The sequence below is a fragment of the Salminus brasiliensis genome, chromosome 22 (genome assembly GCF_030463535.1).
Source record: "Salminus brasiliensis chromosome 22, fSalBra1.hap2, whole genome shotgun sequence".
Classification (NCBI taxonomy): domain Eukaryota; kingdom Metazoa; phylum Chordata; class Actinopteri; order Characiformes; family Bryconidae; genus Salminus; species Salminus brasiliensis.
In genome coordinates this window covers 23,243,894-23,258,453 of record NC_132899.1, presented here as the reverse complement: position 1 = coordinate 23,258,453, position 14,560 = coordinate 23,243,894, and the positions used below count along the sequence as shown (strand labels likewise).

General features: G+C 43.5%; 1 protein-coding gene across 7 annotated transcripts in view; it reads right to left on the bottom strand.

Annotated features, from left to right (window-relative positions):
- trrap (transformation/transcription domain-associated protein) overlaps nucleotides 1–14,560 on the bottom strand; it is a 106,954-nt gene that overhangs the window by 70,235 nt on the left and 22,159 nt on the right. For 3 of the 7 annotated variants that reach the window (XM_072668118.1, XM_072668121.1, XM_072668119.1), the window contains exons 22-35: nucleotides 13,711–13,862; nucleotides 11,736–11,935; nucleotides 10,498–10,715; nucleotides 10,204–10,401; nucleotides 9,646–9,906; nucleotides 9,098–9,259; nucleotides 7,425–7,521; nucleotides 7,080–7,201; nucleotides 5,351–5,521; nucleotides 4,749–4,817; nucleotides 2,560–2,583; nucleotides 1,166–1,285; nucleotides 883–1,002; nucleotides 320–484 (exon numbers count right to left, since the gene is read on the bottom strand). In XM_072668118.1, coding sequence (XP_072524219.1) covers nucleotides 320–484; nucleotides 883–1,002; nucleotides 1,166–1,285; nucleotides 2,560–2,583; nucleotides 4,749–4,817; nucleotides 5,351–5,521; nucleotides 7,080–7,201; nucleotides 7,425–7,521; nucleotides 9,098–9,259; nucleotides 9,646–9,906; nucleotides 10,204–10,401; nucleotides 10,498–10,715; nucleotides 11,736–11,935; nucleotides 13,711–13,862 — 2,079 coding nt within the window. Of the gene's footprint in view, nucleotides 1–319; nucleotides 485–882; nucleotides 1,003–1,165; nucleotides 1,286–2,559; nucleotides 2,584–4,742; nucleotides 4,818–5,350; nucleotides 5,522–7,079; nucleotides 7,202–7,424; nucleotides 7,522–9,097; nucleotides 9,260–9,645; nucleotides 9,907–10,203; nucleotides 10,402–10,497; nucleotides 10,716–11,735; nucleotides 11,936–13,710; nucleotides 13,863–14,560 lie in introns of all 7 variants that reach the window. The other 4 variants (XM_072668120.1, XM_072668122.1, XM_072668123.1 and 1 more) reach the window with 3 other exon arrangements.

Here is a 14,560-nt window from a genome sequence, read left to right as displayed (position 1 = left end):
ATAAAAAAATTAAAAAATAAAATAAAATAAATAAATATATAAATAAAAAAGCAATTTTAGCACTATCAATTATATTGAAACTGAGCTACTGAACTAGCTACAGTTTACTGTAACCCCCTTTACAATATCAGGACAATAAACCCAACACCTTAAAAGCACACTGGCCTAAAGACTGACCTGCATTGTCTTGGCCAAAACACATTTATTACGCATATTCATCAAAGTCAACTAAATCGTACCCTTTTGCAATATCAGAATTGTGGTTCTACACATTCTACCACCCTTGAGTGAAAGGCATACATGATAAGAGTCTTTTCACCTTAACAGCCTGAAACTGCAGATCCAATCGTGCAGTGCTGGTGGAGGGCGACCCAGGCCTCACTGTGGCTGCGGCACCTGCGGAAACCAGCAGGGGGACAAAGCGGCTGGGGTTGGAGGCCAACACGTCCCGGAGAGGCTTGGCATCTTTGTGCTTCAAGAAACTCTGAAAATGTGGGGATTGTCAAATCAGCGGACAACATGACAAAAGGACATAACCAAAAAGATACAGTTACAACAAGTGTGTGACATACAGAGCTACTCTGACACGGACAACTACCATGAAAAGGGCTCATTATGTATGTATAATTATGTATACAGAATTACTGACAGATTCAACTGTACAACTTCTACCACCATAGGACCACTAATGACTAGGCATTTTATAAAAAAGGGTTCTTTTATGGCACCGCTCAAAGAACCCTTCGTAGCCTCATTATTTATGCATGTGCATGGAAAATGATGACCTACAGCTTCTAAACAGCTAAAAGGGGCATTGAGAAGGCAGGTGTGTGCTGCTAAAGATCAACATTTAGTAATTTTTTTGCGGATTGACAACTTTACCATGAACATGCGGCTCCACTGAGGGTCGTTCAGAGTGGCCTCCATCATGAACAGCTCAACCGTCTGGGAAGGATGGCGGGTCAGGAACTTAATGAGAGGTTCTCGGAAAGGACTGCCCGCCTGGCGCAAACACACAGATATAAATAAATAAATAAATAATGAATAAGTTTCACACACAAAGAACGAAAATCACATTTGACTATAAAACAATGAACAGCGAATGGTGACTTGACCTGAAGAACACAATTATAACTTCATTTCCGAGAAGCGTAAAAAGCCGTACCTCAATTAGCATGGCTCTCTCTGTCTTCATCACCACCTCCAGCAGGGGTTTGACCAGAGTCTGAGGAGCGGCCGGGATCAGGTGGAAGAGGTTAATGATGGCTGAGCAGATTTTCATCTCCTACGAGGAAGAAAGAAGAAGAAAGGAAGAAGTCAGCAAACGGAAACAACTTCTGAAGGCCTGCGGTACGCACGCACGCACGCACGCACGCACGCACGCACGCACGCACGCACGCACGCACGCACGCACGCACGCACGCACGCACACACACACACACACACACACACACACACACACACACACACACACACACACACACACACACACACACACACACACACACACACACACACACACACACACACACACACACACGAGGAAAACTGGGGGAAAATCCTCAGGATCAAAATGGGAAGGGCATTTAAAAGGAATGGTTCAGCAAAAAAAATAAAAAAAAATTAAAATCTAAATCAAAAGAACACCACCGTCCAACTTCCCACTCATTTAGCATGTTTGGTGTCCAAATACATTATTATTATTTTTTTTTTTTAAACATTAGTTTCAAAGAGCTTCAAGGCTAACCATTCCATAAATACACAAGCTGCTCCAATTAGATTCAGGCCTTTATTAAGGCTACTCAGACCTGCTGATGAAGATTAAGGCTATATAAACAAATGCAGATGTGCTGAAGGGGGGACAGTATCTAAAGGAGATCCGAATTTGTCACAAGACATCAAACTCGGCTCTACAGTAAAGCTTGGAGCAGGTTAACGGATTGAGAAAAGTGTGGGGGCGTGTACTTATATAAAAGATTTTGGGAGACTACTGACCTTTAGTGTTTGTTAGCTATAGTCTAAAACTAAATACAGAGCATGTGGACACTAGTCACACCCAGGCTGGTTGTTTACATTTTTATTTATTCATTCATTTTACTTATTTTTACCCAATCGTTCCTTTACATTTGAATATGTTGAGGAAATACCAGTTTGGCTGCAGATAAACGTCAAAATAAATATTCCTTTGTTTCAAATCTTTCGTAGGAATCTATTGTATTCGTTCGGCTTCAGTTCTAAAGTCCCATTTGAACAAAAAGACAAATTGTGAAACACTCTAAAACTTTCCCAACTGAATAAGTAAGCTACTTGAGGGAGTAGCAAATTCAGTCCACAAACATACAGAATACGGAATCCACAGGTCGCCACGACAGGCGGAGAGGGACAGCTCAGGAATCAAACACGACACAACAGAAGACAACAAAACCCAAACACAGGCACGGCTACAGAGCACTCCACCAGCACACAGAGAGAGATAGAGAGAGAGAAAGGAGAGAACTACAAGCACAGGGAGAGCGAGGGCGAGGCCAGTGAGGGCCTCCCAACACAGTGCCATCTCACCTCCACACCCTCCGTGGCGGGCTGCTTCGGAGTGGAAGACAACGGATACAATCAGCAAAGCAGTGAGTGACAGCAGAGCAAATCAGTGAGGTAGGGGTGAGTGAGAATTACAAAGAGAGAGAGAGAAAGAAAGAAAGCGAGTGAACGTGGAGTCGATGGCGAGAGAGCGAGTCGTGAGGGACATGGAGAAAGGGAGACTGAGGGAGATGGGAAATTGTGTTGAACATAAAGAAGCAACTGATGCCTGAACTTCTTGTGTTTCTCACAACATTACAAACACATTTTTCCTCCACAGAGACAAAAGTGCAAGAATTTCAAACTATAATCCAAAAGGTCCAACAATTAGATTTGCTCAATTTACTTAAAAAGCAACTGCTCATATAATAGGGCTTTTACGATCTCATCCAGGCATTTGATGAATTGGGATCGGATATCTGCTTGTAAAGCCCAGGACACATCCGGCCCTTAGTTTTGTTGAGGTTTTTAGGCTTCTTTTGGAAAAAGACATTCCTCACTGCAGCAGCAGCAAGGTGTAACGGAAAGTCTGGATAAGACTTTAGCTTAGTTCAGCTAAGAACCCTGTTGTAAACATGACGCAGCAACGACAAACAGTACACAGAAGGATAGTTAAGTGAGTTAAAGTTAGTTTATTTATATATATATATATATGAGTAATTGACAAACAGCTATCAGCTCAATGTGTGGACTGCTACACAAACCTACAAAGGGATTTGACTGCAGCATTTTAGAGGAACTGGGAGCTGAATGGTCAGGGAGGTCAGTCAGACTGGATTTGAAGATGATAAACACAATATAAAAGATTAAAAAAGGCTTTTCAAATTTATTAGCAAACAAGATAAATTTAGTGTAGACTGTCTGATTATAGAAACTGTTCACTAAAAATGGTGATTTTTACTGGTGTTTACTGGTGTTTATTAACAGCATGTCTTAAATAAATTGTGGGGCTGTATTAGTTGTATTAAGTCAAAAGATCAGTTTGGGTAACAGTCAACATTAGGGTATTTTGATCAGGTAGGAGAAAAAAAATAAATAAAAAAAGAAAAAAAAAAAGAAAAAAAAAGAAAAAGAAAAGAGCACTTCTATTGGTCCAGTCAACCTGAAATTAAATTCATATAAACAAAGAACAACTGCCAGATCCCAATTAAATAAAAAATGATGATCCGCACATCTTTAAAGCATCATTGACTAGCAGAACCTCTTCTGACCCAACTTCCCACCTACAACCTCACTGGATTGTTGAAGACGGCAGAGACGGGTCAAATACAACCAATTGCGGTTCATTAGCAGTGAGGCCGATGGTCAATCTGACCGATTGTACTTCACCACAGGAAGGAAGGGAGGGGCACGATGTGGTTTTTGTTCCCCACATCATAAATGTACGTAAATGTAAGACTACAAGGTTAAATGAATCAATCGATCAATCAATTAATCAAATCAATCCACCGGTTCTGCCTCAATTCTAATTTCTCTAAAATCTGAATCCAAAGCTTGCAAACCCTCCCACCACCTACACCTCCACCGAACCCCGCCTGTTCACCATCCCCACTGCAGGTACATTAAAAGCTGCAGGAACAGCGGTCTAATTTGCATGCAATTACAATATGTTTAGAGGGAAGCTGGTGCTAACAAAAAGCTAGAACGAGAGGCTATGATTCGCGAGACAGCGGCGAAACAGCAGACCACCTCCGTTCACCTTTTCTTTGCTGTACAAGGTTATCTGCCTGCGAGATAACAAGAATCCAGCGCTCAGAGGCTCGTTACCAAGCCGGCCCCGGGGATGCTGGCGCCTAATTAATCATTGATTGTAATATGGCCACTCGCACCTTATGCAAGCGTGGGGTGCTCTGGGTGAGAGGGAGAACCGGTTCGCACAGTCCAGACACCTCCGGCCTATACCACCGCTCTCTCATTACACTGTGCGCTGCTGGAACAGCGCGACTGTACTGACTGCAGAGCCTTGAGCACAGCATGAGGAATATCTGTATTGAAAGGCTGATATTTTACCCAACAGTATTGGGAGGGGGGCAGGGGGGCAAGTTATGAGAAAGGTCAGTCAAGAACACACCATCAGCCACCAACAAACTCCTGATAACTGCTCAGAGAGGACTGCTTAAGCCCAGTGCAAGAACGAGCAGAGACCGAATCCGACGAAACGGACTTACACTTACACTGCCATCACTGCGCTGGCCTCCTTTGTGAGTGAGCACCACAACCTCCATCCACTTCCTCAAGTGTTGCTGAAAGAAAGAGACACAGGAGAGACACAGTCAGTATTCTCTGCTCCTGACTTGCACTTTCAGACATACTTTACACATTTCTGGACAAGCGGAGAGATAGAGAACCGTCACTGACAGCGAAAGAAGTAGAGTAGAGTAACATGTTGTCCTGCCTGCTTCATCAAAGTTACATAACGCTGTTAGCAGCCTGCAGAACCCGGACTAGAAACGATAGAGATGCTACTCTCCCGATCACAAGTGCGTGGAATAGCTCAATGACTGTGGTTATTAAGGTTAAGATGCTTAAAAACACTCATTATTTGGGCTCTGCGGGCAATAATGGTGCACAGTGCTTGAACCCCGATGATTGCCACTTGATGTAATCTAAAGATGTAAATCGTGGTAACATTATCTTGGTTCTGAAGGGTGCGCTCATGCTCATACTACGCAAACACTTTACTACCAGATCCCTCCACCCCTTCCTCCATCCCTCAAAATGTGCCTTTTATGACTACAAGGTGTGTTGTAAGACCTAGCAACAGCTTGTAACTCACCATCATCTGGTCACAGAACTTGTCGTTGAAGGAGTTTGGGAAGAGGCGTGTGACAGAGGTGAGTCTGTTAACCACATTCAGAGTCAGGCTGCGATAGTCTCCCAGCATCATCAGTAGTGGACGCATGTGAGTGTGGATCTGATCCACTTCGATAGTGGCTCCCTCCAAGAACTGAGAGGATCAGACAGACACAGACACGGAGTACATTTATATCAGAATGGACTTACCCACGATCTAGGATCAAGGTCTAAAATGATTCTACATTTAAAGACGTCCTACTGAACAAGCCTCCAACTCCCATGCCAGCTGCTTCCAGATTGTCTCTATCATCTGAGAAATTGAGAAATCTGTGCGTTTTGGCTCATTTTCCCTTCTCGGATCAATCCCAGGTCACATCAAGCAAGCATCCCACCCCCTACTCAATGTTGGGCTATGTTTGAGCTAACTGGAGCATATTCCGTCTTCAACAGAATAAGCTGAACATCTAGCCAAACTAACAGGCTACAGTAACCCAAACTTCAAATGTCGGCAGGTAATCTTGATGCTAGCCATATTATCAGGCTTGTGGAAACCGACAGTGTTGAACATTGCTGTGTAACATCAGATAAGTCTGACGTAGTGATCTTTTAGCTCAGTCAAGCTTAAAAAGTCAAAGATCCGTCTAGATTGAGGTCTGCGGCAGTCATTGTTGAGCTCTTCTATTTTACACAGCAGTAATACCGCAATACCGAGACAGCCAGTGACAGCAGTGGTCAGTAACACAGTGCAGCGGTCAGAGAAATAAACAACAGTCAAGCAGCATCCAAACACAGAATAACAGAATGGTTGTGCTTAGGGAGAGACCAAAACCTAAGACACCTGCAGAGAGAGAGAGAGAGAGAGAGAGAATGTGTATATATATATATATATATATATATATATATACACATACACACACACACACACACACATACATACACACACATATACACACACACACACACACACACACATATATATATATATAAATAAAATTGGGTTAAAAATTGGGTTAAAAATAATATTATATAAACAATTTAATAATAATAAAAAATAAAAAAAAATACATAAATGAACCTGATAAATGACAGGATATTAAGAGACATATAATCCCACTCAGTCATTATAGCATAGGGGGGACACATAACCAAATGTCAAAAGAAATTATGCATGTTAGTAATAAATAATAGTAATAAATAAATGTATTTGCTCATTTCATCCTCTTTAACAGAGACTACCAAGGCTTGCCCAATTCCCAAGATGGATCATTTGGGTCAGGATGATGCAAGCTAGCATCTTAAGCCAAATACAGAATGCCTTAAGATTATGTTGCAAGTTGTGTTGTTTATTTTTATGATTAGCCTGGACAGTCTAAAAAAACAAACTTGAGAACTGGGATATTAAAGTGAGGCCAGGCTGCATAGCACACCAAACAACACACACACAGTCTTTCAGTCTTATCCTGTCAACAGTGGGGGAGCAGAAAAACTCAAAGCCCAGTGTATCTCCATTAGCAGTGGAAAGGCCACTCTAATAATGCCCAGGCCGGCCTTCCACGGCGAGATGATGCATTACAGCCACATTCATTTTCCTCTCCGCCTGCCTCACTCCATCCTGTATTGATTGTTCCTGGCAGAACTCATTAGCGGCAGCAGGGCAGGGGAAAAGAAGGGGAGAGAAAGAGAGAGACAGAAAGAAAGAGAAAACTGACCTTTCTCATGCAGGCCTCCCCAGCTTCCTGCAGCTCACTGTTGGTTGAATTGAGGGCCTTGAAGAGCGCAGCAATGATCTTCTCTCGGGACTGCGGTAGGTAGTTACAGGCCGCTAGTGCATCTGCACACACAAACCCAGAGGAACGGAGTTCAGTGTGAGTTTAAGAAGCATGCTTGATTATATATATGTTTTTAAAACTCTTCTCAGACTCAGGCTGAGAACATAGTTTTACATAGTTAAACATAGTTAGACGCTGACCTCATTTAATCCGAGACGTTTACAAATAAGCCACAGAAAGTTCTGGATATCTGGGTGTAAACTCTAAAGGGCTGAAGTTACTCACTAAGTGCGGCGATGCGCAAGGGCACCAGAGAGGGCAGGCTCTTATAGCAGGGTAGCTTCATCAAGGCAGCATCCTCAGCCTCACACAGATTCAGCAACTGCAACGAAACACAAATTATACTCAAGACAAAGCGTTACGCTGCACAGGAACTCTGTTCAAGGCATCATCATGGACTAATCCTTTAAAGGAACAGTTTAGTGAAAAATCTAATGTACAATCTAATGTACATGACTCATTACTGAGCCCATATACAGACGATCTGCCAAAACATTTTTGGTATCTCAAGTTTGCTTCTTTAGTTCACTGTGGGAGATGAAAGGCTAGTGTCGCTAACAAACACTGGACTTGGACGGTCACCACTCATCTTGGTAAATACATGCCAAAATCTCTTTTTTTTGGCTTTAGAAATCCGTCAAAAGGCTATGAAGACAAAGGTAAAATGCCATGGATAGACCCAAAATATAAACCACAACATCCACAACAATGCCCCACTGTAATGCTTTCGAACTGGACAACACAACACACAGAATGATACCAAATAATGTGTTGAGGTGAAACTAGAGTAGTTATTAAACAAGCTGCCCTAATTCAGCTCTGAGAAGCTGTTTGGTTTTGTTTTTATAGATTAAAGTCATACTGCAGTCTAAGCCACATCAGTTTGTCTGTGCTAAAGAAACAAAGATCCAGATGCATTTTGAGTGGGTTCAGAGACGTGTGTGTGTGTATTTTCAGAGAAAAGATTGGTGATGAAAGTCGAAAGTTTGTTAGCAACATTAGCCAAGAATCTCCAGTTGTAAAGTGTAGAAGCAAACTACAGATACCAAACATGTCTTGGCTGACCGACTGCATCTGGGGGCAAGAGATCAATTATGTTAATTTTATTGTTTTTAAAATATTTCTTTAATACTAAAAGCTCAGTCTTACATTCTCTAAAAGCACTGTCAGATCAGTAACAGGGATGCACCGATCCGATACTAGGATCAGATATTGGTCCCGATACTAACAAAAATAGCTGGATCGAGTATTGGATAATTAGTCTGATCCAAAGGCCGGTATTCTAGGCTTCATAATCAAGGATCCCTTGACCGGTCATCAACTATCAAGCGAGTAATCCAGCTTGTCTTCCATATTAGAAGAACGGAGAAGGGAGAAGCTGGTAGCTCCTCTTCAGTCTCACAGACTTCAAATTTCAGAATAAAAATCCTGAGCTAAGACAACAGCACAGTCCAGCACAGTTAATCATTTTAGTGACCAATAAACAGAATTTAGGTTTATATTACATTTATATCTATTTATTTGTTTTAGTCTGTTTTACCAAGTTAAAGCCACTGTATGGATTTGTTTAATTTCATCACCAGCACAGCCAATTAAAGTAACCAAGGCTACATTTAACAAAACAGGTTTTGGATGATACCTATATTGGGCAGCCACAAGGAAAAGGCTTAAAACTAGTTAAGATAAAACACTGATAGGCATAAAACATTAATAATAATAATTTGTATTAATTCAAATGTTGGTGTTTTACTAAGAAAATAAATTCTTACAGTGAGAATCATCTTAAAACACATATTAGGCTGTTAAGATTTAAAATGTATATATATATATATATATATATATTTATTTAAATATGCTTAAACACTACTGAATGTTAGCATAGCGCTACACAATCTCACCTCTGTGTAGAAGACTTTGTGCTCGACAACGCTGAGGTCCATGGTAAAGAGGCGTGGCTGCAGGGTGGTGCAGAAAGTGTTACCCTCCATCAGGCCAATCTGAGCATTGGCAGGCTGGTGTCGCAGCAGGTGTTTCTTAGGGGGAACCATGTCCTGTAGAACCTGAGAGCAAGTAACACTCAGGGTCATTTATCTGCTTCATATAACAAATATGCTTATTATCCTTGACCCCAAGCAGGGTGAATTAGCCTAGCTCCCCCTGACCCCAAATGTAGTGCTTCCTTGGAGCTACAAGGCAAATGTAGCCAAGAAAGAATAAAAGTCTATCTGCAGAATTCTTTTAGGTTGCCTTAGACTGTGATGATAATCTCACAGCACTAGCAGACTTCATTTATTTAGTAAAACTCAAATGTCCAGAGGGGGGAAAAGTGTCCCAAACTTTTGACATGCAGCATACATATAAAAAACTGCAAACAGCAAACCCTCATCATGTACAGAAGCATTAAAAATGCCAGATGACCTCAATAACGGTAATGGTGAACATGCACCTCTTTGTGCGGCTCCATGATGATGGTGACGCTCTTGCCGGTGACCTGGGCCAGAACCTGCAGCGAGTGCATGGCCTGCTTGCGCACAGTAGAGTTAGGGGAGGTGACCTCTCGCACCAGGTCGTGGGTCACCATGTGGAAGGACTTGTCCTGGGCACTCAGCAGCTCCTCCGTCTTCTCCTCTTCCTTCAGTGGTGTAGCACAGCGCACCAGCAGCTGCTCCAGCGTGGTCTTCGCCATGGCAACCGCTCCATTAGAAACCTGTGGGAAGGACAGAGGAAGGTATCAAAAGGTCATCAACAAGCCTGTCCCTGCATGTGTGGCTGAGATTTCTTCTCAGGAAGAAGGAAGTCTTACTGTGTTGTTGGCTAGATTACTAAATAATTAATTAGTACATATCTTTCAGATTGCTTATAAAAAGAGATCATCCAAGTACATTCGAGGTTTTCTCATACCGCATGTGAAACACACAACTACCTGGTTAAAAGACCTAATCTGGATTGTCAAATCAACAATTAGGATCACACAAAGCCATACACCACCCAGCACTGCTCTTACCTCGCCTGTGAGGTCCATCATGACAAAGAGCAGAGCCTTCAGGAAGGTTAGCTGGTTCTGCAGAACCCAGATGAGCGGCAGCCTCTCCATAAGGAACTTGATGGACACCACTCCACCCAGCTTGGCGTACCAGGCCTGCTCGTAGCAGCACGCGCACAGGCGCTCCACAATGTAGGAGAAGAGGGGCAGCTGGCATGCCTGACCGAAGCAGACACTGCACTTTAATACACAACTTCTCGAACGGGTCGTAAAGTTTGAACCTACTAAAACAAAAACACCACACAAGGTCCTCACCCTCTCTTTGGATCCCAAGATAATGCTAGCAACGTCAAATATGACTGCCAGGGCGACCTCTCCAATCTTGCACAGCTCCTTCTCTTCGTAAGCCATGCAGATGGCGATGGCGTCGATGAGCACCAGAGGGTCCATTCCCTTAGAGCCGTTCTCCTCGCTGTGGAACATGGCGGTGCTCGGCTGACTGCCCAGCTGGTAGCAAGGCAGCAGGAAGGGACCTACAATGCAAACAAGCACCACATAAGCAAGCAAAAGAGGAAAGCACTGCATTACATGGGATTTAGTCCCTTCCTCATCAAGCCTGCCTGCCAACCAATCAAAGTTTCTTCTGTAGTTTTGTGCTGAAGTTCTGATGATAATGTAGTTAAGACACAATGGAAACTTGTTAGCATCATGCAAACTTCATGTCTTTGTGCCCAACCCAAGTCATCTCAAATATACCTGCTCATGTGATTTCTGACAGGTTTTTCACAGAAAAGCACAGCCACTGAGGCCAGTGGACACCAACATCATATCTGCTGCTGTCTTGGGGGTGGGGGGGGGGAGGACTGAAAAAATGATTATACTACAGTAAATGGGAATAGTATGATCAAACTGAGGCTGGGCGATACTGCTAAACGATAATACCACGATGTTTAACAACTTTCAACAATATCATTGTATTTTGACATGCAATAAATACTATAATATTATATATGGCAATTGTCAATTGAAGTCAATGTAAAAAGATCCATCGAGTTTATTCATCATGTACATGTAACGCACAACTGTTGGTTTCAAATTCTGTCAAAAAGCAGAAGATACAGGATTCTGTGTCACAGTGGCTACAATTGTCCATCTTCTGGTCAAAGACTGGTTTGGCACCAAGCAGATATTTGTATTTGACTAAGTGTAGCCAATGTGTCCTCATGTTTCAGATACAGTACCCTACAGCCACTCCAGTAACAGTCTTTGTGATTGTGACCGGTACTAAGCCAGGGGTGGGTCAGATCCTGGAGGGTCCTGAAGGGTCAGATTCCTGCACAATTGTGTGTTTTTCCTGCTTAAGCTTGACAGGTTTATTAGGGCTGTTGGAGCAGGAAAATGAGCAAACTGTGCTGGACTCCGCCCCCCTCCCTCCATTGCCCACCCCAGTTCTAGATCAAGGGAAGCTTTATTATTGTCATCTTTGCAGCTTTTGTTGATCAGCATACATTTGAGGATACGCATCTCTCTACATGAGGGGCATGAGGCCTTACCACACTGTTGAGCTACAGCGACCATGGTGTAGTGGCGGATGAGACTAGCCACGAAGGGCAAAGCGCTGGGCCGTAGATCTTTGATGACCGCGGACATGAAGGCTCCTGTAAGGGCCTGCTCGAAGGTCCTGCGCGCAGGCGTGTCCTGGGCCTTGTACCGATGGGAAATGATCACATTGGGGATCCATTTCTCTGTAAAGCTACAAGAAAAGGCATTTAACAAGCCATTCACATCAACACTTTCTGTACTTTTCCATTACAAGAGCCGTGATCTGAATACCCAAATGAAGCAATTCGGTTTGATTAGCCGGCGCGAAAGGCTGTCTGTGTCCCAACAGCTGAGCCCTATGGGAGGATTCTGCCTTGTGTTTGGCTGGCATTTGGTTGCATGTTTCGTTATTTACCCCAGCTGATAGGGACACTATGATGGAGTGACTGTTTTATCCGCGCTTGAGCTTGTGTTTTATAATGCCAAATGCCAGCGGCGGCGGTGATGGATTGCTCCATTTCATTATCGCTATTTAAAAGACTTTGGCTTTGGGAGAGAAGCCGAGCGGAGGAGGCGGCTGGCAAAGGGGGAGGGAGCTGCGGATCAATTCAAATTCATACCGCCGCCACTTGAATAGGACTCTATTATCCGGGCATGGCATTTGCGATATTAAGAGAGCGCTCTGCCTTGTGAAAAGGCGCCTTTTCACAGTGACCGTCCACCGCGCTGGTAGAGGGAAAGACAGAGGACGTCATGAATCAAGACATTTGACAGCGACGCCCCCACCCCCCTCAACCCCCACTTCATAACTGACACACTTCATTATCTCGGCGGGGCGCGGGCGGCAGGCTTTTGGGGTAAACAGACAGACAGAGAGAGAGAGAGAAAGTCAATTAGCCCTGGCGTGGAGATCAATGCCTGTGTAATGTGACCCTCCCACCCTTGCACAGAGCAGCCACCATTGGAAGTATCTCTGAGTAATTAGCCCTTGTAACAGGGCAGACAGCGGCAGGCAGGCCGCACTGAGACCAGAGGAGCGGCGAGCAAAGAAGGTGTGTGGGGAATGTTGGAAACACAGATTCTGCCTGAGGGCTCAGACAGTACAGCAGTCAAGCCTGACTGAGAAAGGGCTGAACCGGGACTACAGCAGGAACTCAAGAACATTCGCTACCATTCAAAACCTATACATCTTTCAAGATCAACTGGTTTTAGTCCCAAAAGAAAGTCACTGTAATGTATATAACATGACTTGTATGGTGTAAATACATGAAAATGTGCTTGAATATATAAATTCAGTTTAATATGCTGATCCGCTAGTGCGTATGTGTGGCACATGCAGGAAAGAGAGAGGTGTGAACTCAAGGTGAAGTAAATATTATCTAGCTAGTGCAAACAGGGACTGTTGCTGAAGAGGCATTAGAGAAATTCTGACCTAAGCAGGTCACAGATGTCTTAAACTTGTAGAAAATGGAGTTTAATACCTGCTCATCAGTCACCTTGCACTAATAATTGAGTCAATACAGTCACGTAAGGACACCACCAGTTCTTTGACATCCTGTAAATTGTAGCCCATCCTCCACAACCTTCGTGCTTTGTGTCCAAGCAGAACAATACCGACAAGCCCATGTCCCAGGACGACAACCGTAGGCTGTCTGTGTGTGACTGAGAAACTAAAGTAAAGTAAAACCACTACACTTTGATTCTATTTCTCCATTTCTATTTTGAAAAGGCAGAGTGGACAGGAAGATTGGGCAGTGGTAGCTCAGCGGTCAGAGCTCCAGGCTATTGATGACAGAGTTGTGGGTTCGATAACCCGGCTCGGCAAGCTGCCACGGTTGGGCCCTTGAGCAAGGCCCTTCGCCCTCCGTTCCCCAGTACTATAAGTCAGCTCACTCTAAACTCTGCATGAAATGAGACGTGCTGACATTTGCTTTTCATTTGCAATGTGAAAGATCAGTGGGTCGGATATGGCACTGGAGGTCTTACTTGGGGTGGGCGAGGAGCTGGTAAAGGGCGTGCTTGTTGTCCTCCAGGCTCGTCATGGCCACCAGGAAGCACTTGATGACCTCCCAGGCCTGTCTCCTGTAATACGGCTCAGTGTTGGCACTCTTCAGGCAGTCCAGAGCTGTCTCGATGGCCTGGGAACATCAACAAGAGGAGATCTCACACACCACAAAAGAAAACCAGGGATATAAACGGATACAGAAGTGACATTCATCATAAACAAGCACATTCATCATAAACAACCACTGACTTGAGCCCAAAATAAATGGGCAAAGCTTCTACTGAGTTTTATTTGCAATATGAGCTTCAGGGAGGGAAAAAAAAAAGAAAATCGAACCTAAGATGATAAAAGATGCTGCGTTATGACTCTGACTGTGCACTTACATTATATACACAACATGGACACTTAAGGCGATATGGTTAAACAACGCCATGCATTATTTTTGGATCAAAATGATTTAGTAATGATTTGCTGGATAACATAAATGCCGTGGGGCACGCAATCAAACTCATCTTTCTCATATGAGGTTTACCATGATGATTGCTGCACACAAGACAATGCAAAAAAAAAAAAAATTAAATATATATATAAAAAATAAAAAAAAACACATATGTGGCTCTAGCGATCACACTACAACTGCAAATTACCCCCCATCACGTCGTACGCACTCTTGCATTATGTACTGTGAGCCATTTAGAAATGTAATGCATCCATCTCCCTTAGCTGTACTCTTCTGTGCAGGCACTTAGGGACCCATCATGCACACTAATCCACTCTGCCCCAGCGAGCGTGGCCACTCACACCATCAGAATTATGAAAAGACGAGTTAAA